The following is a 25,050-nucleotide window of genomic DNA, read 5'->3' on the forward strand; positions in this document are numbered from 1 at the left end:
TTCCCTCCTAGTTGCCATTGAGAAATTGGTGATGAGGTAGCTTCTTAACCTGCTTCAGTTGGTATGGTGGAGGTATGTCTGCAGTTTTGTTAGGTATGAAGTCCTCGGATTTTGACACGGGAATGGACAGGAACAAAACTGTAGTTAGGATAATGTATGGATGGATGGGAATATGCAAGTGATTGTGTTCCTATGTGCCTGCTGCACTGCCCTCAAGATCACAGGTATGACAGAGGCTGTTAAGGCAATAGTAACCAGTTCTTGCAGTGTATCTGGTAGATGCTACACTTTGCAGCTGCATTGCATTGGTGGTGGAAGGACTGTACAAAGGTAGTGGGTACAGGAGCAATCAACTGGGTTGTATTATCATGGTCAATATCAAGCTGTTTAAGTGTCGTTGGAGCTGCGCTCATGGAGACCTGTAGAGAGTATTTGAATATACTTCTGATTTTTTTTTTTTTGCCTTGTTGCGGCTGGATAGGCCTGGGGAGCCCCACGGTGATTTAGTATACAATGTCCTGCTCTTATAGTCTTGGAGCCAAGTGGTATGGGGGCAGACGGAAAAGTAAAGATGAGACAATCCGCCATGATCCTGGTAAATTGTGGAGCCAGCTTGAACAGCCAAATGCCTACTGCGCCGAAGTCCCGCAGCCCACTTCATAGTATTCAGATGTTAGGTCCAGTTAAGTTTGTGATAACTGGTGATTCTGGGGAATGCTGTGATCTCAGTGCCATTGAATGTCAAGTGGAGTTGATCAGAATCCATCTTGTTGGAGTTGATCATTGCTTGAGATTTGTTTGATGTAAAACTTATTTCACATTTTTTAGCCCAATCTTGAATCTAAGTGTTGACTGGTTACTAATGTATGCAATTCTGAATTTTTTCTAAGTGTCGTCCAGTTACTGATATAAGCGAGTGCGAGTTTTGTTCTAGGTGAACTTGGTAACATCAAAGCTGGGAAGGCGGAGAAGCAGGACAGAAAAAGGGTGAGCAAGGTTACTGTCTGGCAAGTTGCAGGTGGAACTGAACATGTGCAATCATCAGGGCACATCACTGTTCCTGATCTTATGGTGGAAGGAAAGTATTTGTTGAAGCATGTGTCTTTCACTTCCTCCATGTCCAAAAGCATTTCAAAGACAATTTTGTTGTTTTTGTAGTGCAGGCATCAAGTGAAGGCCATATGCTTTTCCCAGGGAAGATAAATGAAGAGGCATAACTGCAGGATTACTTTAAGTATCTCCCCATGTTTGGTTGAAAGGCAACAAAGGCATAGTGCTCAGAAAATGTGTTGCCTGTAAGTTTGGTTTCTAATATAAGTTGGATTTGGGTTCAAAAAATCAGATAATAGCATGCTTTCAACAGTCGAAGATAAATTTGTGTAAAGCAGTCATGATGATAATTGTGTTTTGCTTTTAGGCAACATTTTACTCTGCTGGAAAAAACTACTTGTTAAGAATGTGCAATGGTGAGTGGCTATCAATCAACCAGTTTAGACTTGACTATCCTATTTTGCGTTAAATACTTGTATAAACAAGATCTGCTTGGTATTATCTTCAGGCGTTGTGCACAAAGGCAATTTTTTAAATACAGCAATCGTTTTAACCAAGTCTGTACCTCACACATGTGTAAATGGGATAATGTGCCTCAAAGCTAATACTTTTTCTTGAACTATGATACCTTGAACAAGCAGTAAGTGAGATGCGAGTCACTAAAAGGCTGTCTGGCGGTTGTGTTCAGGCTAAAGCTAACAGATTATTTATTTTATGAGAACATACGGAAGTGATAATATTGAAGGTTTAGTGACAGCTCATTACAATTAGTGGGCTGTCCACACAGCTTTTCTTGTGCCTAACACAAGTAATGATTTCTACCTTTATGAGAAAAGCAGCTATTGTTTATCATTTATCCTGCTGCAAGTGCGCTCAAAACAGTACAAGTCCATTACGTTCTCCAGGGTTCTGAATTTAACCAAGTGATACTGACTAATTCTGTATCTCAGACAATAAACCCTGAATCAAATTTACGTAAACTAAGAAGTAGCACATTTCACAAAATTACAACAAATATTTTCACAACTTATTGGTATTTTAAGCCTAGTTAAAATTATACATAACTGGAATTTTGATATTCTTTACTCCTGTGGACACATAGCTGTGAGAAAATATTTTCCACCAAAATTGTAGATTCATAAAAACATGAATATGTTATTATGATAAGGAAATGAGCTCTTGGATTTGATTTAAAGTGGTTTCAGTTTAACTATGGATCTTGCAAAAGCACGAGCTTTTAAATAATTTTAAAAATAATCCTTACAAAACATAAATCTCTTTTCCTGTGCTGTTTTCTCAGTCTCCGACACCATTATGTAACAAACTCAATTGTCATGAGGCCCCACTTAACTACCATTTCCAAGGAGGGTTTTCATTAGGGTTGCACATTTTGTTTATTTATTGCATCATGTATGCACCACACCCTCAGTCCGAGATAGTTGCATTTATCTTGCTCTATTATTGATAGATAGTTGTCTGTTCCTCAACATAATGATAAAACTGCTTAGTTCTTTTAAACCACAGATGATTTTAATTTGGTGCATTACAATTCTGTAGTCTGTGCACCAGAATTGTCTCAAAGGTCATTTTTAGTCTTTTTATAACCAGTCCTTCCTGAAAATTCTCTCAACCATTTCTTTTTCAATAATCAATTGGCTGCCTTGGTGTATATGAGGGTATAGTACACAGAAGCTTTATCAATTGGGTGAAACATAGCTGCAGAACCTAAGCATGAAAGTCAAATCATTCATTTCAGGTTTCTTTAACTGTGGAAAACCACAGTCCATTAAACACAGCATTGGAATTTAGATGGCATATATGGCACAGAAACAGCTCCTCAGCCCAACAAGTCAATGTCCTGTTTATACTTCATTCAAGCCTCTCCCATTTTCCCTCCTCTGAGTGTACTATTCTCTCTCTCACACTTGTTGAACTTCACCCTAAATGCATGGCTGCTGTTTGCTTTAATCATTCCACGTGCCACATTATTCATCTGAATTTCTTGGTGAATATCTGATATTCATGTCCTCTTGTTATGCTGTTTGTAAGAAGAGGTAATATTTTCTCTGTACCTGCACTATCTAAAGCTTTGTAACTTTTTTTGTACATCTGTACTTCAGCCTGTTTTCAAGAGATAAGTGATGCAGCTTGCCAATTCTTAGTCGATAAATATGCCCTTAGATTTCTGGTATCATCCTCGCAAATCTTCTCTGCACCCTTATCACTGTCTGCATGTTTATTTCTCCCATTACTTTTTCCAATATTCTGTCCTATGGCTTCTGACTATTGATGTGGCCTCCTTCAGTTAATGTCAGATTACTTCAACCTCAGTATGGTACAATTGCAAATTACAATTTCATGGATTCATTGTGTCCTATTTACAGCATGCTACACTATTAATGTATTTTAGAGTCAGGAGGGTTAAGTTCGTTGTATTTGTGCTATTTGTTTTTAATGTGAACTCCCCTATTCCAAACGTAATTCTAATCAATGATGCCTGCAAAACAATTCAACCAACCATATTTGTAACCCTTGGCAACTAGAAAATGGCTTAGCCTATTCTAATGCAGGTATAATTAAATTGGTCCACACTCATCAAATACAGACAGGTAGTAAAAGCATGGGTTAAATGCACATTGCTGATACCCTTCCTACTTAATCACGTCCCTTGACTCCTGCTACTCCCAGATGATGTTTGCAGTTATTGGTAACTGGAATAATTAAGGAACTCTCTCAATTCTATTATTGAATGATTGATTAATTTTAAACAAATTTGTTATATTGTGTGTCTGAATCAAAGAATTAATCTTCCCAACACCCTCCGCTTCCCCCAACCAACCAAGCGCATCTTTACAGAGATTCTGAACTTCTACCAAGTGAAGGACTTTCAAGACCATCTTTGTAACTGCTGTCTTTTCACTTGACACATTTTGCTAACATAATGACAAGTCAGATGATGGAGTTGTGAGTGCATGACTTCAGCTCTATTTCATAATATTGTATGCTACAGTTCCAACTGTTTTTTCTGTTGTCATGCCTTTTTATGTTTTTCACTAAGTGTAAATAATTTTGCAGATCTGCTACGAAGACTTTCCAAATCACAGAACACTGTTTTCTGTGGAAGAATTCAGTTATTCTTGGCCAGATTGTTTCCTTTATCAGAAAAGTCAGGTAAGAAATTAGAATAATTTCAAGGAACTTCCATTGCTACTTGTGCTCCTTTGATGTAGTGACTATTAGGTAGAATTCATTTTATATGTTGGCCATCTATCCGTACACCTCGTGGAGTACCATAAAAGAAGTTCTGGAGTTGCACCTCATTGTATGTCTCTCAACAAAACTATGACCAGGACCAAGGTTTTCTGGTTGGTGGTGAAGAGAATGCACTTTGTGCTGACCTCAAAGAAAGCATGCAATCTCGATGGAGTAGTTTTCGCATTTTGCACTACTAATTTCATTCTGAAACCAGCTATAAAGGATCTCGGACTTCCCTCAACAGTGATGCCATCAAAAAGACCAAGTAGCTAATCATATTAAAGAATTCTCACAACCAGGAAGTGTGAGCAGTTTTGTTTTGCTCTCCATTCGTCACTCTCTCACTGTCCCCATTTTCTCTCCAACCCCACCTGCTGCCTGGCCGTGTCCTTTGTCCCACCCCGTCCCCGGTCTCTGTCTGTCTGTCTATCTCACCCATCTCTTGCAATATTTCCCTTCATCCCCCATCACCGTTAGAAGTTTCCTGAAAAAACACTATTTCAGTTAAACGTCTTGTCACCCATTCTAGTCTTTCCTCCTGGCTCAGCATCTATTTCCTTTGCTTCCATTTGTGATGCACATTGTGTCTTTTATTGCAACAAATTCCTTTCAATAGCTGATGGTTATGATCATTTAATGAAAGTAAGAGTGAAAATATATGTGCTTCTGAATCAGCCTTCCCACAAGCAGCCTGTGTACCCATCTGCAGCCTCAGGAATTCACTTTATAGCCTTAAAGAGAACCGTGTGTACTTTATTAGTTGACTAAGCAGCAAGCTTTCCATCTGTATAATGTCCTACTAATTATAAAGCAGAATGGTTGCCAAAAACTGAGTTGTCACATAGAAAAGACGTAAATTTATACTCTCCATTTGATTTCCAGAGGACAATCTAAGCTCTTAAATTAATTCCTTTTGAATTGCAATTACTTATTGTGCAGGTGGATGGGGCCCCCATGTTGTATACAACCAAGTACCATAAATAACAAAGGATGTTTATAGGGTAATTGAAGGAGCAGTATTGGCCAGGGGCAAGTGCTGTGGGATATTTGGCAAGCAGGCTTTCAATTTAATCTGTCATCTGAAGATTGGGGTCTCATGAATGCAGTCCTTCTTCGTCGATACTGCAATATCTACAGGATGTTGAATGGATCAGTATCCAATCATAGAAAGCAAAGAATGGTTACAGCACAGGATGAGGCCATTTGTCCTTCTTGTCCTTTCTGGCTCCCTGGAAGAGCAACTCACTCAGTCCCATTCCATGGTATTTTCCCCTTTGCCCTGCACATTTTTCTGTCTAAGTATTATTCCAGTTTTCTTTTGAAAGTGTTGATTGAATCTGCCTCAAGCAATACTTTCCAGGGGCAGCTACTCATGCATATAAAACTCATGCATTTTCTCATTTACTTATTGTTTCATTTACAAATGAGTATAAATGTTTGATGTAGGTTGTCAATCCTGCCAACAGGAGCAGTTTCTCTTTGACTACTTTGTCCAGACCTTTTGCAGTTTTGAACACTTCTGTCAAATCAGCTGTTTAATTATCATTGCTCCAAGGGGAACAGCCCCATTTCTCCAGTTTGTCCACGTGACTAAAGTTCCTAATCCCTGGAACCATTTCCGTAATTCTTTCCTGTGCCCTTTCAAAAGCCTTCATAAAGTTCAATGCCCAGAATAGGACACAGTACCCAGACTGAAGTCAAACCAGTGTTCTGCTCATGCTCAAACTCCATGAGTCTTCTACCTTGGGAAGTGAGGGAGTGCCACTAACAGATCCAAGTTAAAATTTTAAACTCAACAAAGAGAAAATTTTTAACGTATTTATAGCCATCGTTCTCTTATTTATCCAATTGATTTCTGAGAGCAATAAGATTTTTAAAAAAAAATTTTGATTTCTATCAATATATTTTTCTTCAAATTTATGAATCATGTTACTCTTGCAGGATCCATTCTTATTACTGTTTTGCATTCCTTTTGAAATATTTATCAATAGTGCATGCACCTTAAATGTATTATCTTCAAAAATGATGGCGAAGTAATGATTTTCAATTATTTATATTCTGCCCTGCATACCTCCCTACTCTCGGAGCTCAAACTTGCTCTCTCTCCATTCAGATAAGTTTGCTGCTTTATTCTGAAAGTGAACTGTCAAAAGTCCACAATTTTAAGTAATAGCTTGATGCCTTTCTTACTGTCTGTGCACATACATACAAAGAGTCATGCAGAATGAAAACAGACCCTTTGATCCAACTCATTTGTGCCGACCAAGTTTCCCAAACTAACCTTGTACCACTTGCCTGCTTTTGGCCAATATCCCTCTAAAACTTTCCTATTCTTTGTACCTATCCAAATATATTTCAGATGTTGTAAATGTACCTGCATCTACCATTTCCTCTGGCAGTGCATTCCACATATGAACCACCCTCTGTATGAAAAAGCTGCCCCTCAGGTCCCTTTTAAATCTTTCTCCTCTCACCTTAAAAGTATGCCCCTTTGTTTTGAACTCCCCTACCCTAGGCAAAAGACCTTTGCTGTTCACTTTATCTATGCTCCTCATGATTTTACAAACCTCTATATGTCACCCCTCAACCTCCTCCTCTCTAGTGAAAAAAGTTTCAGCCTATTCGGCGTCTACCTATCACTCAAACCCTCCAGTCCCAGCAACGTCCTGGTCAATCTTTTCTAAACCCTGTCCAATTTAATGGTATCCTTCCTATAGCATAGCGACCAGAACTGTACATATACTCCAAATGTGGCCTCACCAATGTCCTGTACAACCTCAACATGACGTCCCAATTCCTATACTCAGTGGACTGAGCAATGAATGCAAGCATGCTAAATGCCTCATTAACCACCCTGTCCACCTGTGATACAACTTTCAAAGAACTCAGCTTTGCTTATTTCTTTTACCTTGTGATTTGTTTTAAACAAAAATGTTCTATTTCATTGAATTTTGACTTACCTCTTCGAATTTTCACCTTCACTGATCTCTGGTTCATTGCCTGTTTGTACTTGAGCATGTTCCTGTATTTAAATCATATTTGTTTCGATGTTTTCATGCTTTGACCGAATTGTTGCTTCGTGTACTTTTAGCCTGCTGTTGGTGCTACTAATATTACGACAACTTCTCCAGCAGCATAAACCTTGATATTTTGATATCAGAAATATGGGTGATAAAAGGAAACAATACCAAGTTCTTTTGACCTGAGAATGAAGGCTAGGCATGGTGCGATTCACTCTGCTCTGTAAATTCTCCAAGCCAGGAACTTCTTCAGATTCATCTCCAACAATCAACATGTCAAGAAAAACATTTTTAAAGCTATGGCACAGAAGTAGCTGCAATGATCACAGATTCAGAAGCTGGGATCTAACTTACTGTATTTCTGTAATGTGTTCTTTTTTATTTCAGGGCTTAATTTGCAAAGTCAGTTTAACCTGGAAAATGTCACTGTGTTTAACACTAATGAACAGGATAGCACGCTGGGGCTGAAGGTGAGTGTTTATTAGAATTTACTAAAAGTGCAAAAGTCATATTGAGCAATATACCACTAATTATTTTTGTTTTTGTATGATTAATAATTTAAATGTATTTTGAGAATTTTCAGCACACGGAAGATAGAGAGGATGGAATGGAAGTTGAAGAAGGAGAGACAGGTGACGAGGAGCCGACTACAACTTGGTGAAGATCTTTTTGTTAGCCTTGGAGAAGTTCAGAAATGCTTAGCCTTTGTCAATGCATGAGTATTTAAACTTAAGTGAAATGAATATTATTGAGAGCATAGAATTACATTGCCTGTTTCTGCACGGAGAGTTCTGTTTGGCCCAGCTGGTGCTGTTGGTGCTCTGAGCCTCCCTCTTCCATTCCTATGACACCTAATTTGCCTGCATATTCTTCCAATCATTTCTCCCAACTAAGTTCCACTGAAGAGCAACTAAACAGGAATGAAGTCATTAAGTTTCACACTTAAGTATGAATTATTAAATTAAAATTAAGTGTGGGGCTATGGGGCAAAAGTAGAAGAAAAGCACAAAGGCACAAAGCTCATTTGGAGCACCAGTGCAGAGAGACAGTGTGGTATAGGCCTCCTTCTGCACTAACAGTTTTGTGATTCTATCAAGTCACCAGCTAGGAGCAGGAGTAGGCCATTCAGCCCTGCAAATCTGCAGTGCCATTGTTGATCATAGTTGATCATCTATCTCAAAACCATATTCTTGTGCTTTTCCAGATCATTTGCATTATTATTTACAAATGTATCGATGTCTTTCTCGAACTTAGTTAATGACTGACCTTCCGAAGATCCACCTCTGTCTGTTGGAAAAGTTCCTCCTCATCTTGGTCCTGAATGGCATACCTTTTGTTTTGAGACTTGTTAAGTTCCAGGAAAGACCAAGATGCTAAAACCTTTTACAGCAGGAGCTTTATTCTGAAGGTGTTTGTACAGTAAACATCTATGTTAGACTAAGCTGTTACCCATCCAAATTGGCCAATGATGTCAACATTGTTATATGATCAGATGCTTAAAGTGAAAGTCCACTATTCTTGCAAAATTACACAACACTCTTCCCCTGTTACATCAGACAATGTTTACAATCATATATACAAAATCAGGTAATATGCTCTGGAGGATGTTGATTCCTGTGTTCTGTAAGCACTTGAGCATAATGTCTCTCCAGAATCGAAACATCTAGAGTTTAAACAAGAATCAACCTGCGATTAGCTTCCAGACCAGGTATATAAACGAATCGGTTTTTGTTTTTTTGTTTTAAAAGAGAACTGCTGCTTTCTGTCCAAAGGTCACCTTCAATTCTCAGCTCTATTTCATCCAAAAATGACAGAAAACAAAAACAACAAGTGTTATAGTATCTTGAATCTGCGTAGTCCAATGTGTAATAATTATCAAATATTTCTTTGATCCTGGATTTACATTCACTTGGAGATAGGTTTCTCTTACTGAAAACCTGACATTCGGCGAGTCCAGCAAATAGGTCATTGATTAAAGGCAAAGGATACTGCTCAGCAGTCAGTACCAGATTAATACTGACTTTAAAATCACCTGAAATGTGCACTGATCCATCCTTCTTCATCACTGGTATGATAAGCGTGGCCCAATCAGTCTCATTTAGAAATCAACGACTCCTGTCTTGGCCAGCATCTCTCATTTTGCCTTAAGCTTCGTCTGATTGCTGAAGGAACTGATCTAGCCTTGAAGCAAAGACAAAGTTGCTGGAAAAGCTGAGCAGGTCTGGTAGCATCTGTGGAGGAGAAAATAGAGTTAACATTTCGGGTCCGGTGACCCTTCCTCAGAACTGGCCTTGAAGCATTTTGTTTGATTTTCATCCTTGATTTTCAATTTGACAAAGATCTTTTCCATGCTTTCCAGATCCATATGGAAAACAGTGGCATATTTCTTTAGAATTTTGTGATATATCAGCCTCAGATTCTCAGAATCTGACAAGCTATTTACTTCGTCACAGTTGAGTTTGCTTTTCTCCAACTATGTTCTCCCCAATAAAGTTGGGAAATTTCCTTTAGTAATGTGCAAGGATAGATCTTCAGACTGACCATATAACTCAACAGTCGCATTGATGCAATCCCTTAAAGGCACCACTTTGCCTGCATATGCTCTTGCTACAGTTTTTGAGGTGATTCAGCTGCTTCTGATATAGTCTTTCAGGAATCAATGAAACTGCTGTTCTGGTGTCCACCCCCATTCTTACCAATTTGCCATCCAGTAAGGGAGTGTCCCAGTATTGATTTCTGTCGCCAGCAATGGCCAATGTGTTTAATAACAGCTCCTCTTTAGAGAGTCTGGGCTCTTCTCATCCCCTTTTGTACCATGTACATGATCTTTCAACTCCTTGGTTTCTGTATTTTTGCTGTATGTCGTTCATGTTTCTTCCTCAAAAACACCCATTCAATGTGCCCTTTTGTGCTGCAAATTCTGCTTACAGCTTCTTTATAATAAGCAGTTTGCTGCTGCATGACTTGTTTTTCTGCATTGATGGCAGTTTCGAGTGTGTGTTGGTGATAGTCAGTTAGCTGCCATCTTGTGAACTGTCATGTTCGAGCTTAACTGCCTTGGTAGCTAGTTCCAGTGAGACTGATATATCCAGAGCTTTCTATGCTCTTTTCTGTTAGTAATCTCTCCTGGAATTCTTCACATCTTAAACCACACGCCAGTATCTCTCTGATGGTCTCATTTACAGTTTTATTTGAAATCACAAGAAGTCACCTGATGAAGGAGCAGTGCTCCAAAAACTTGTGATTTCCAATAAACTTGTAAGTCTATAACCTGGTGTCATGTGACTTCTGACTTTGTCCACCCCAGTCCAACACTGGCACCTCCACATCAAAGCTTGGTTGGATTCATAGAAGCTGAACCTTCAGAAATCACTGGTGTTTTTTTGTGAAAAATGGTTCTGTAGAATTCCTATTATTTCTTCATAAGAAACAATACCCTTCTTAGAAAAGAGCATCCCCCACCCACAACCATCTCCCTGGGTAGTAATAGTCAGGGATGCAGGGACAAGTATATCTGCTTCTATTTTGTCAGCTTGAAATAAATAATGTCTCTGTGTAGGAGTTCCAGTTGTCTGTACTTTCATCATTGGAGCCAAAATTTCTGTCATAGTTTTTTTCAAATGGGAAGGGCCTGTGTGGCAAGATGTACCATGAAAATGTTTGTACAACATTACTTCTTTACATTTTAAACAAGGTATTCCTAAGGCTGCATGCTTATTTCTGAGTCTACGTCTCTGGCTCAAAATATTACCCTCTTGTAGGGTACTTGTTACAGTATTCCTCTATAGGTGGAGCATGTGGCGAGCTGCACTGTTCACCTCTTCCCTGAAGTGGAGTCTTTTTTTTAAGCACTTTTTATACCATTCTTGTCGCCAGTTTTCTTCTGTTAAGCTTCAAGAAGGAGCAGGAACTTTATTATGGAGATGTTTACTCTACAGGCAGCAAGATTAGAGTAAGCTGTTTCATGCCTAAAATGGCCAATGATGTCATGTGATTGGACTCTTACAGTGAAAGTCCACGGCTATGTCCTGGTTCTCGATCTGACAGCCAGGATTCTCTTAAATGTGTAATAATCAGTTTAGGCTTCATGTTTATTGCCTTTATAAGCCGTTAGGTTTCATCCTTTGTTGATGTTTTTTAATTGTTCACAATCCTGTTTCAAATTGTAAACTGGCTGTTAGATTTGAACCAGGTGATCAAATTTTTGTCTCAGCTTACAGGGCTTGCATCCTAAATATTGTCCTACTCTTGCCGGATATAGAGTTCTGGTTTAATAGTTTTCTGTTGTTGCTTTAATGAGTGTTAACACTTATATTTCTGTTTTAACTAGCTCTGTTCCAATTGATTATAACTTATACCGGAAGTTTTGGTCACTTCAAGATTTTTTCAGAAATCCCCTGCAATGTTATGAAAAAATTTCTTGGAAGACATTTCTAAAGGTAAAATTATCTGTTCATGAATAAGATGCAGCTCTATCTCTTAAAAAGTACTCTTTTATTCTGCTTGTGTTCTGTAAAAACAAAACTTATGTTCATCAGATGATGGTGTTGGATTGATATAATTCTCAGAGGCCCTGGAAATTTGTAGAAGTTATTTTTGGAGGATGTGATGTATTTGCAATACCAGTTTCTGAAGCTTGGAATTTTTCAAAATTCAGCAAGTCCAACAAAATCTATGCAGAGAGAGTTAATGCTTCATGTTGATAATTTTGAATAGAACTGGGGAAAGTTAGAAATATTAAGGAGGTGAAAAGGAGGGAGGGGAGGGAAAAGAATGCAAGGGATTGTGTGGTACAGCACAAGACAGAAGTCATTAGATAAGAGTTTAGCAGTAATGGGACAAGTAAAGAAACAAAATAATTCCCAAAGGTGAATGGTGGAATAATGAACAGTTTAAGTTCATGAGTGAAAACAAAACAATGTGAAATGTAAAGGAAAGAAATTAAAGATGGGGGCAAAGATTATGATTTTTAATTGTTGAACTGAACGACAAGTTGAGAAGGCTTGAAGTGCTGAATGGAGTGATGAGGTACAATTTCTTGAGCTTCCATTGAGATTTGTTGAAACGCACTAAGCTAAGGCTAGAGATATCAATGTGAGAAAAAGGTGGAGAATTAAAATTGCAGGCTGCTGGAGGCTTTGGGTCACAGGGGATCAGATGTTGTGCAAAATGGCCACCAAAATGATTTTTGGTTTTCTCAAAGTAGAGTGGAGCACACTGAGGTAATAAAATATACTAATGAAAATAGTGTCCATAAATCATCTGGAAGGAGCTTTTGGGTCTGTGATCAGTGAGGAGTGAGTTGGTAAAAGTGCACTTTTTAAATTTCTTTTGTGGGATGTGGATATCAATGGCAAGGACAGCTTTTGTTGTCCATCCCCTATTTTTCTCAATCTAAATATTTGATGGGCAATTTCAGAAAGTAGTTAATAATCAGTTACATTGCTGTGGGTCTGGGCAAGAATAATAGATTTCCTTTCCTAAAAGGCATTAGTGAAACTGCTGTGTTTTCACAATGGTTGGTTTCATGACCATTACTTACACTAGCTATGAATTTGACATCTTTTTCTTGATTTTTTTTTATTGAATTCAAATTCTACCAGCTGCTGTGATGAGGTTTAAGCTCTTGTCCCAAGATCATTAATAATCCATTGACATTATTGCAATGCCATTGCCTCCTTTTTGCTTATCTTGTGCTGGCATGGAAATCTGCAGTGGGAATGCTGGGAGTGAAGAAGGAGTGGCCCAGGGTGTCACAGAGGTAAAGAGTCAGTCCAGGAAATTTCTAGTGAAGAGTGAGATGATGGCAGGCAGATTGAACCCGTATTTTACGTTTTTTGCTGGAGAATAGTGGTGCCCAACCTATGACCCATCAGACTATTGAGCTTAAATAGTCCTCATGCACGTGTCTTCGTGCATAAATCTCAAAACGTTAGTATGCAGATGCAGAAAGTTCTTAAGAACACTGATAGAATATTATTATTTATTGCAGGGGGATTTGAATACAGAGGTAAGGAGATTATACTTCAGTTATGCAGGGCAGTGGTGAGAGCAAACCTGGCATAGTGTACACATTGGTATTGGTCTTATTACAGCCTTGATTCAAACATGGACAAAAGAGCTAAATTCCAGAGGTGAGGTGAGAATGACAGCCCTTGATATCAAGGCTGTATTTGACCAAGTGTGACATCAAGGAGCCCTAGCAAAACTGGAATTAATGGGTATCGAGGGCAAACTCTCCAGTGCAAGGAGTCATACCTGACACATAGGAAGATGGTTGTGGTAGTTAGTCAGTCATCTCAGCTCCAGGACATCTCTGCAGGAGTTCCTCAAGGCAGTATCCTCGGCCAATCCATCTTCAGCTGCTTCATTAATGACCTTCCTCCATCATTAAGTTAGAAGAAGGGATGTTTGCTGATTGCAGTGTTCAGCAACGTTCGTGACCCCTCACGTACTGAAGCAGTCCATGTTCAAATGCAACAAGAACTGGACAATATCCAGGCTTGGGCTGACAAGTGGCAAGTCACATTTGCACCAGACAAATGTTGGGCTGTGACCATTGCCAACAAGAGACAATCTCACCACTGTCTCTTGACATACAATGGTATTACAATCACTGAATTCCCCTACTGTCAACACCCTGGGGTTATCATTGACCAGAAACTCAACTGGATTCACCACATAAACACAGTGGCTACAAGAGTGGGTCAGAGGCTAGGAATACTGCAGCGAATAACTCACCTCCCAACTCCCCAAAGCCTGTTCATCATCTACAAGGCACAAGTCAGGACTGTGATAGCATCATTCCCACTTGCCTGGATGAGTGCAGCCCCACCAACACTCCAGAATCTTGACACTATCCAGTTTGATTGGCACTACATCCACAAGCATCCACTCCCTTCACCACCAATGCTCACGAGCAGCAGTGTGTACTATCCACAAGATGCAGTGCAGAAATTCACCAAAGATCCTCAGACAGCAGCTTCCAAACCCACAACCACTTCCATTTAGAACGACAAGGGCAGCAGATATATGGGAACACCACCACCTGCAAGTTCCCCTGCAAGCCATTCACCATCCCAACTTGGAAATACATCGCCGTTCATTCACTGTCATTGGGTTAAAATCCTAGAATTCCCTCCCTAATGGCCTTGTGGGTCAACCCATGGCAGGTGGACTGCAGTGGTTCAAGTGGTTCACCACCACTTTCTTAAGGGCAACTAGGGATGGGCAATAAATGCTGGCCAGCCAGTGACATCTACATTCCACAAGTGAACTAAAAAAAACAAAATAACCTGACTTTATACTCCACTGATATATAGTAAAAGTAGTGAGTACCAACTTCAATATGCACTGCAGAAATTCACCAAGACTTATTAGACAGTACCAGATGGAACAGCACCACCTGCACCTTCCTCTCCAAGCTACTCACTATCCTGACTTGGAAATATATCACCATTTCTTCACTGTCACTGGGTCAAATTTCTCAAAGTTACACTGTATCCCCTAGTTTTTTACTTTCCAAAAGACAAGGACCCTCTCAGAATTTGTCTTGTCAGGTACCTTCAGGATCTTGTACATTTCAGTAAGATCACTTCTCATTCTTCTAAATTTTTTAGGGATCCTCTTGGAAGGAGTGATCACAGTACGGTTGAATTTAGAATACAGATGGAGAGTGTGAAGATAAAATCCAATACCAGGGTCCTGTGCTTGAACAAAGGGAACTACAATAGAATGAGGGAGGACTTGGCTAAAGTAGACTGGAAACAAAGATTTTATGGTGGGACAGTTGACGAGCAGTGGAGGATTTTCAAAGCAATTTTTCAAAGTGCTCAGCAAAAGTATGTTCCAATGAAAAAGAAGGACTGTAAGAAATGGGGTAATCTGCCATGGGTGTCTAAAGAAATAAGGGAGGCTATCAAATTGAAAGAGAAGGCATATAAAGTGGCCAAAAACAGCATGAAACTAGAAGATTGGGAAAACTTTAAAGGTCAACAGAAAGTCACAAAAAGAGCTATAAAGAAAGGTAAGATAGGACATGAGAAAAAACTAGCACAGAATATAAAGACAGATAGCAAAAGTTTCTATAAATATATAAAACGAAAAAGCGTGGCTAAAGTAAATGTTGGCCCTTTAAAGCATGAGAAGAGGAATTTAGTTATGGGATATGATGCAATGGCCGAGGCATTGAACAGGTATTTTGTATCGGTCTTCACAGTGGAGGACACTAATAACATGCCAGTAATTGACAAAGAGACGAAGGTAGGTGAGGACCTGGAAACAATCATTATTACGGAAGAAGTAGTGTTGGGCAAGCTAATGGAGCTAAGGATTGATAAGTCTCCTGGCCCTGATGGAATGCATCCCAGGGTACTGAAAGAGATGGCGGGAGAAATAGCAGGTGTACTGGCGGTAATTTTCCAAAATTTGCTGGACTCCGGGGCAGTCCCAGCAGATTGGAAAACAGCAAATGTGACGCCACTGTTTAAAAAGGGAAGTAGACAAAAGATGGGGAATTATAGACCGGTTAGCTTAACCTCTGCATTGGGGAAGATGCTTGAATCTATTATCAAGGAACAAATAGCAAGGCATCTTGATAGAAATTGTCCCGTTGGGCAGACGCAGCATGGGTTCATGAAGGGCAGGTCATGCTTGACAAATCTTTTGGAATTCTATGAAGACATTATGAGCGAGGTGGACAATGGGGACCCAGTGGATGTGGTGTACCTAGATTTCCAAAAGGCCTTCGACAAGTTGCCACACAAGAGGCTACTGCATAAGATAAGGATGCATGGCATTAAGGGTAAAGTATTAGTATGGATAGAGGATTGGTTGACTAACAGGAAGCAAAGATTGGGGATAAATGAGTGCTATTCTAGCTGGCAGTCAGTGACTAGTGGTGTGCCTCAGGGATCGGTGTTGGGACCGCAATTATTTACAATTTATATAGATGATTTGGAGTTGGGGACCATGTGTAGGGTGTCAAAGTTTGCAGATGACACTAAGATGAGTGGCAGAGCAAAGTGTGCAGAGGACTGTGAAACTTTGCAGAGGAAAATAGATACATTGAGTGAGTGGGCAAAGGTCTGGCAGATGGAATACAATGTAAATAAATGTGAAGTTATACATTTTGGTAGGAGTAATAGTAAAAAGTTGCAGCATGCTGCTATGCAGAGGGACCTGGGTGTCCTTGTGCATGAATCACAGAAGGTAGGTCTGCAGGTACAACAAGTAACTAGGAAGGCAAATGGAATTTTGTCCTTCATTGCTAAAGGGATTGAGATTAAAAGCAGAGAGGTTATGTTGCAGCTGTACAAGGTGCTGGTGAGGCCACACCTGGAGTACTGTGTGCAGTTTTGGTCTCCTTACTTGAGAAAGGATGTACTGGCACTGGAGGGGGTGCAAAGGAGGTTCACTAGGTTGATTCCGGAGTTGAGGGGGTTGGCTTATGAGGAGAGACTGAGTAGATTGGGATTATATTCATTGGAATTCAGAAGATTGAGGGGGGATCTTACAGAAACATATAAAATTATGAAGGGAATAGATAAGATAGAAGTAGAGAGGATGTTTCCACTGGCAGGTGAAGCTAGGACAAGAGGGCATAGCCTCAAGATTAGAGGGAGCAGATTTAGGACTGAATTGAGAAGGAATTTCTTCACCCAGAGGGTTGTTAATCTATGGAATTCCTTGCCCAATGAAGTAGTTGACGCTACTTTAGTAAATGTTTTTTTAAAAAAGGTAGATTTTTTTTGAACAATAAAGGAATTAAGGGATACGGTGAGAACGTGGGTAAGTGGATCTGAGTCCATGAAAAGATCAGCCATGATCTTATTGAATGGCGGAGCAGGCTCGAAGGGCCAGACGGCCTACTCCTGCTCCTAGTTCTTATGTTCTTAATAGGCACAGGCCCAACCTGTTCACCCAATGTAACATAATCTCTTCATCCCAGGAATGAGCTGAATGAATATTCTCTTAATTGCTGCTAATGTGATTTTTATCCTTTTATAGTCAGCAGCCACAGAACCTTAGACAGCCAATATCTTCAATAGTTGGGTTTCACACATTTGCCAGCTACAGTAAGCATGCTGATTTTTGTTTGGCTGCTATCTCCAAAAACCTGGTGAAATCTTCCAGGTCAACTTGGTGCCGCTCTTGGCTTTGTGTGACATTGTGTTTGTGAGTTTGTGGTGCAAATATCTTAATAGAAAAACAGCTGTGTTTTGATGATGGTCGTTGATCTGTATATGAACAACAATTAGTGTTGCTTTTGTGAATTAGCCACCCAATCACCCCAAAGATTTAATGTCTCCCCACTGCATGTTCTACATGTAGTAGCCAGGCTGGGGATACTTCAGTAATTGGACATCTGATTAAAATTATAGGAACCTCCCATGTTACTGAGCTCTGATATATACATTTAGAATTTTAGGGTTGAACATTCTTTGACCAGACTTTCTTTGTTAGACTCAACTTACTGTGAATGAAAAATACATGGCCATAAATTGTGTAATGATTTACAGAAGATCAGATCTAATTATTTAATTATGTGCAGTTTATTTTGTCTTTCATTGGGTTCGATCGATTCAATTAATTTCAGTTTGAAACCAATGAAAAGTCTGCATGCTACAAAAAGACTACCTCTGTGCTTGTAAAATATTTAGTTCTGTATAATTGAATGGTCTGTGCTTTAACCCATTTACTTGATGCTCTCGGCTATGTCCTGATGCATACAAGCGAAATGGTTTGACAGATGTCTTTTTCCAGCAATAACTAACCCACTTATGTCAATTTACCTTAAAGCATTCCGATGAGGTATTGGATGTTTTCAGAAGCTACAAACTGGATGACATGCAGGCTTCAAAAAAGAAGCATGAAGAATTAAAACCTCCAGGGGAAGAACATGTTTACTTCGCTAAATTTTTGACGAGTGAGAAGGTATTTTGTTGATAATTTATCAGTGTCATTTGCTTTACTGTTGTTTTTGGAATAGAATTGAATACACAAGTGATTACTTTTATCAGTGATTTTTTTTGTAGATTCCATAATCAAACTCAATTTCCTACTTAACATATTGTGTAGTAGATACACAACTTTATTAAACTAGCCTATTACAACCATATAATACGCAAGAGACTTCTTGAATTGCAAACATATTCTGTCTCTCAAAAGGTGGATAATTCATTGCATATAAGTAAATATGACTTTGTCACATTTATTTATCTGTTACTTAAACTGCAGAAGCAAACACATTTCATGAACCTTTGAATAACTGAGGGGATTTTGTGACCGTACACAACATGCTGTTGAGTAATTCAGACTTCTGTTCGTACAGTTCAAATTTGCAGTAAGCATCATAACCAAAAATCTCTTCAGTATATAATGAGAGCACGAACTTCTGACTTCAGTCTTGGTAGTCGTTTACAGATTGAAGGCATAACGGTGTAGAATTAAATAAAATGGTTATGAGTTGTTCTCCTAATATTGCTATTTTCAAATACCCATGAAAGCTATGACCAAGTACTATTTAGTTAGCATCTAGAACAAGGTCCCCATACCTTTATTAATTTCATGATCGATCGTTCTAGCACGGTCCTATTTCTGAGTCACTTCTGACTTAAATTTTATAGTTTGACTGTGAAAGGCAGCTTCCATTTTAATTCTAGGTGTTTCAGAATTGTGAAGTAAAGTACGTAAATCTTTCTGTTGTTACAGTTGGCTTTTTTGAGAGTGGTGAACATACCTTGGGAGTAGAATCTCTTTGGCCATCAATGGATGAGGTTGCATCATTATATTCCTGCACTTTTGGAAATTGTCAAATTTCTAAATGTTTACCTCTAAGAATGGTGTAAAAGTTAGAATATATCTTTTCAGTTTCAAATTACTAGAAATGTTGTTTCATACTAGAAATGAGAATGTTCTTTGACCATCAAGTTATTCCTGAGTATAGCAATATAGCAATAATGCACTATGCCAATTGATCCCACCAGCCTTTCAGCCACCTTCCTCATATTTTCCAAAATTCATTTTGTGAGACAATTGTATGGAAAATTTGCCACAACACACCTGTTTGCTTGAATTAATAAAATTTCACTTGCAAATTTACTGACTTTACTTTCTCTTTTGCTAGTTGATGGACCTTCAGCTGAACGACAGCAATTTTAGACGGCATATCCTATTACAGTATTTAATATTGTTTCAATACCTGAAAGGTCAAGTCAAATTTAAAAGGTAACTCTTTTTGAAAATCATGAGTGTATAGTTGAGGCACCACTGCATAGTTATTAAGTTTGGTGGTGTATTTGAAAATGTTTGTAAATTCTTCCAAATAAGCTTGTCTGTAGGACAATAAGAAACTCAACATAGCAAAGGCATTAGTCATGGGATGGAGGCTAGGTGAGACAAAAAATGGCATAACCTGTTGGTGAAACTCTATTCTCTGGCATTAATTTCAAAATCCTGCATTTCTGAACAACTTTTTGATGTGTAGAAATGGGTATTTCATCAGTCAGGACATTTCTGGCTGAGATGAATCAGTCTTTTCCTTGAGGGAAATAACTTTAAAGCTTCTTTGTTTAAATAAACATAAGTCTCGTGTAATGCATACCAAAGCTATTCTTAACCAGATTAAATAATTGAATATGAGTTCCCTTGCTGAAAAGTAGAAAAAGCTCTACCTGGACCTTCTTAGAAAATTCCTGAATACTGCCTCTAATTCTCACTATTTTGCTACAACTATGCAAAGTAAGTGTGCAATTAAAGAAAAAAACCCAATTCTGAAAAAAAAGATTTGGCTCTATTTCTTGCTTTATAAAGTATGTAAATGATTGAGACATGTCATCTATGGACTACAAAATGAAGAGTGCGGTGCATCATTCCTCCCCACCCTCTTTGATCATTGTCAAGGCCATGATAAGGCTGAGAGTTTGGTTAATATTTTAGCAACTTTACAAGATGTAACCCAAGCATTTTAGACTGCGTTATGCAATGGGAAATTAAATTAGCCTTACATTAATGAGGAAGATGCCTAGTCATATTACATAGGATGGTGGTGTTGTTCTTAAGCACAGAAACCACAAATAATGAGTAGTAATCAAGCATGTAAATCCCACTGTCTGCAGCTGTTAAAAACCATCATAAATGATGTGTGATCTGGTGTAATTCTGCTTCACAGTTCCTCTTGTGTATTGACTGATGAACAATCTCTCTGGATTGAAGATACCACCAAAGCCGTTTATCAGGTTGGTATGAATGAATTAATTGCTAAGTTGTGCCACAACATTGGTTTTTTTCTCCCTCCCCAAGAAGAGATGTTTTTGTCTGATGAAAATCCACCACATTGTAACTCATAACTTTATCTTTCCTTTGTCTTTTTTCCTGGTTTCAAATCTATATTAATGTCCCATCTCCAAGATTGAAACCTCTGATTAGTACTATGGTTCAGCTCCAATTGTCTCAAAGCAGGCAGTTGGTAGACAGGACTTTGGGTGAACTTGTACCTTTCAGCTGAGCTGGATCTGTGGATTGGGTCTCATATATAATTTGTTACACCCCTACCTCTCATACCTACACCTCACGTTTCCAACCAGGGATTCAGATTGGGTGGTTGAGTGTTGTTGTGGTACAGTAGTATTATACCTACCTTTGGGCTTGGAGGCCCTTATTCAAGCCCCACCTGCTCCATAAGTGTGTAATAACATCTCTGAGCAGGTTGATTAGAAAAATAAGTTTGGATGGTTTCTTCCTTCGGATTTTTAAATGCCAGACTGGTGGCTTCAGTCACATTTTAATTCCGCATCCCTTGTCACCGCTGAAGTGCAATTTAATTATCCGCTAATGTTAGCTATCCACTGAAGTTTCCCATCCTTTAATTATAAAAGCAGTTCCCAGGTCACAGATGGGTTCTATTCCTCAGTCCTAAGTAAGTCAATTTGTACTCGAGTCAGAATATAATATAGTACAATATAAAATATCCATTTGCAAGTATGACTGAACATTTGTGGGTCAGATCCATAAAAGTAATATGGGATCTCGTTCTTAAGTATGAACATTCATGAGCAAGACCCCACCTGTAAGTAGTTCAGGAATCACTGTGTGTTAACCTTGAAATTATTATCAATTAAGTTAACCAATACAACACTTAGACATATTGACTTGTGACAAGTCCTCATTTTACACCAGGTAATTCATGTCCTGAATGTAGTTTTGGAGCTTGGGAAGTTTAGGCAGAGGAGAGGCAGGTAGAAAATGTACTTGCTGGTTTCTCTGTTTTGTATCAATTTAAAACTTTGAAGGTGATCTTGTTTTGGATTTCCAGTTAAATCAAAGTACACTACTCCCTGCAGAATCATACTAAGAAGTCTGTACATCCTACAGCATCACAGATATGTTGCAGCTCAGAAGGAAGCCATTTGGCCCATTGCATCTCTGCTAGTTATTTGAATGAGCATCTGACCTTGTGCTATTCTTCTCCTTTCTCCCTGTTACCCTGCACTTTGGTTTTCAAAGAGCCATCCGATTTCCTTTTGAATGCTTAGTCCACACTTTCAAGCAGTGTTCTCTAGATCTTAACCATTCACTACTTGAAATTTGCTAATTCATTTAAATTTGTGCTGCCTTGTTCTCAGGCCACCTCAATATTTACTCTGTTCAGACCTCTCCTGTTTAGAGGATATCCAAGAATATTTAACCCTTAGTCCTGCCCTTCCTTGAACCAGATCTCAGTTATAGCCACAGTATAGTATTTCCACTTGGCAACCTACAGGTGCAACTCACCAGTCGTGCTTCTAATTTGTGCATGTATATACATGCACAGAAACCCTGATTTCGATTTTATTACTTTCTCTGTTATTCTGACCCAACCTAGTAACTTATTATTCTCTATTTTATATACCTGTGTGTTCCTCCCTGTTATTGTCTCCTAGTTTCCACACCCCTGCTGATTATCTTAAGCCTTTGCCAATAGCAGTGGTCAGACATCCAGCAAGAAACTCAGTCCGATCTCTTTCAGATCCCTACCATCTAGTCTTTATAGGTCCCATCTAACCGAAGAATCTAAAGCCTATACCAGCTTGCCTCCTAGATCAACTTTCCAACCATGCATTCATCTGTCTTATCTTCCTATTTCTGTACTCACTTCTGCATGTTACTTTGAGTGATTCAGAAATTGCTACTTTTTGATACCCCTCCTGCAAGCTCCATATTATCGGAGTACGTATTGGCTTCATTAGATCTAACTAAATATGAAAGTACTTGTAATTACCAATTATTTGTAATTATAAATTTATGAAGACTGTGAAACGTTACAGGCCAGTGTTCCACAAGGGACTGAAGAAGAGTTTCTTTAAACTGAAATTGTCATAGTGATGATGAAAAGGAATGCAAATATAGTGGATTATCCCAACAACAACTGCATTTTTGCATTACAACTTCTGATAATAATATGTGCCAGTGGGGATGGGACCACGAACCTTTTGCAGCTGGGTGTGTGACTTCTGCTAGTCTGTTTATTGTGGACAGTATTAGGCTCTAATGGACAGACCTGACAATACTGAGCTGAACCTTCTCTGATTGTGGGGTTCATCATATTCCGAATAATTTGACACTGGATCAGTTATTAGTTTTAAATGTCCTTGATATATTTTTGGTATTAATGGATTTGATTCACGGTAAATATATAGACATGGATTTCAGATCAACTGTAATTTCATTGAATGGCTGCACAGGCTCAAGGAGGTTAACAGCCTACCCTGTTCTTGTATAACTTGGTCATATAACTATAAAAGCTGGATAAAATTAAGTGTGATGAACCTGTATCAAATTTAAGCTCGACCACACTTGGAGTACTCAATACATTCTGATCACCATATTATTAAGAAAATAGAGACATTGGAGAGATGCAGAGAAGATTTACAAACATCAACCAGAAATATGAGAGAGAAATCACAGAGGGTAACTTAAGTCTTTAAAAGAAAAGTTATGATACAGTGAATACCAAGATAATATTTCCTTTGGTAAGGAAAAGCAAAATTAGAGGTCATCAATATAGTTTGGTAGCGAAGAATTTCTATCAGGAATTCAGAAGAAACTTGTTGAGCCGAAGTGGTGAAAATGTAGAGCGAGCTACCACTGTAAATTTTTGGAATAAATTATGTAAATGAACTTGATGCGAAGTTGTATAAACGTATGATAGAGTAGGAAATAAAAGATTATGGTAGTATGTCACTTGGGCAGAATGGCCTGTTTTGTGTCATGTATCCTTTGGAAAATCATAGAACACTGAGAAAATATGCTGCAGTATTCCGAATTTTGTTGTTCACGAGTTTTCTGAAAAGCTTTTTACTTTGTAAATACCAATGGATATGATTTTTGATTGTTCCCAGGTAGAGTTTGAACTGGACAGCTGATTTAAACATTTAACTAAACTAAATTGCAGTCTGTTCTTGTAAGACTTTGTTTCAAGTTTAGGTTATTTTAATGGAAATGCTATCTTTATCCATATCACATGCGTTAGATTAATCAATTATCATCGAAATCATCAAATTATTTCAACATAAATGTCTTTTTAACAATTTGGTTCCTCATTTACTTTTCTAGTTATTCAAAGAGACGCCACCTGATGGAGAAAAATTTTCCAGTATGGTAGAGGTATGTCGAATTTTTTTTGTTATTGAATTTCTGAATCCAACCTGTCAATTTCAGATTAGAATTAATTGACCACATCAAAACTAAAAATACTTTGAACACACACTTGCTTTCGTGATCAAGATTGCTTTTAGCTATTCTTTTGTTTCTCACTTTGACCCTTCTTCGTTCCTTACCTTGTCCAAGGACACTGAGGCCAATTGTAATTCTGTAGCAAAAGTCAACTAACAGCACACAACCTTAGGAAGGATACATTGACTCTGAAGGAAGTACAATGTAGGTTTACAGGAATGATGTATGGACTTAAGGGGTTATACTAGGAAGACAGTTTATCCAAATTAGGCCTGTTTTCTCTAAAATTTGGAAAGTTATGGGGTGTTCTGATCCAAGTCTTCAAGGTATTAACAGGAAGAGATAGGGTAGATGAAGATAAACTATTTCCATTGTTTGGGGATTTTAGAACTAGGGGACAGTCTGAAATTAGGACCAGACTGTTCAGAAGAGATGTTAGGAAACAATGTTACACGCAAAGGAATTTAAGATTTGGAATTCTCTTCCACAAATAGCAGTTGATGCTAGACCAGTTGTTAGACTTAAATCTGAGATAGATAATTTTTTTGTTAAGGAAAGGTATTTAGGGCTATGGATCAAAGGTAAGCATATGAAGTTAGGCCACAAATCTGCCATGATATCATTGAATGGTGTAACAGGCTTGAGGGGCTAAATGGCCTACTCCTGTTCTTATGTACAAACTGAATGTGAGACCTCTTCAATTTATTCTCTGGATTGGTCTGTGACTAGTGAGGCTAGCAATTATAGACCATATTTGCCCCTACAAAGATGGTGGGCATTCTTCTTGAACGACTGCAGGCCATCTGGTGAAACTGCTCCCCAGTCGCTGTTAATTTGGGAATTTCAGGATTTTGATGCAAATAGTATGTAATGGGGCAGTGATGGACTAGAGGGTTTGAGTTATAGGGTTCAGGCTAGATAGGCTGGAACGTTCTTCCCCTAGAGCACAGAAGGTTGAGGAGTGACCTAATAGAGGTTTACAAATCATCAAGGGGCATAGATAAGGTGAATA

General features: G+C 38.6%; 1 protein-coding gene across 1 annotated transcript in view; it reads left to right on the top strand.

The window, feature by feature from the left end:
- The first annotated feature begins 513 nt into the window (after nucleotides 1-513).
- Nucleotides 514-25,050, top strand: part of thoc1 (THO complex 1) — a 44,461-nt gene continuing 19,924 nt past the window's right edge. Inside the window, exons 1-11 of the mRNA XM_048596132.1 lie at nucleotides 514-595; nucleotides 935-987; nucleotides 1,418-1,466; nucleotides 4,126-4,221; nucleotides 7,713-7,795; nucleotides 7,909-7,982; nucleotides 11,656-11,764; nucleotides 18,126-18,260; nucleotides 19,453-19,553; nucleotides 20,497-20,563; nucleotides 23,919-23,969. Coding sequence (XP_048452089.1) covers nucleotides 514-595; nucleotides 935-987; nucleotides 1,418-1,466; nucleotides 4,126-4,221; nucleotides 7,713-7,795; nucleotides 7,909-7,982; nucleotides 11,656-11,764; nucleotides 18,126-18,260; nucleotides 19,453-19,553; nucleotides 20,497-20,563; nucleotides 23,919-23,969 — 900 coding nt within the window. The remainder of the gene's footprint in view (nucleotides 596-934; nucleotides 988-1,417; nucleotides 1,467-4,125; nucleotides 4,222-7,712; nucleotides 7,796-7,908; nucleotides 7,983-11,655; nucleotides 11,765-18,125; nucleotides 18,261-19,452; nucleotides 19,554-20,496; nucleotides 20,564-23,918; nucleotides 23,970-25,050) is intronic.

Source organism: Rhincodon typus, chromosome 4 (genome assembly GCF_021869965.1).
Source record: "Rhincodon typus isolate 14 chromosome 4, sRhiTyp1.1, whole genome shotgun sequence".
NCBI classification, from domain to species: domain Eukaryota; kingdom Metazoa; phylum Chordata; class Chondrichthyes; order Orectolobiformes; family Rhincodontidae; genus Rhincodon; species Rhincodon typus.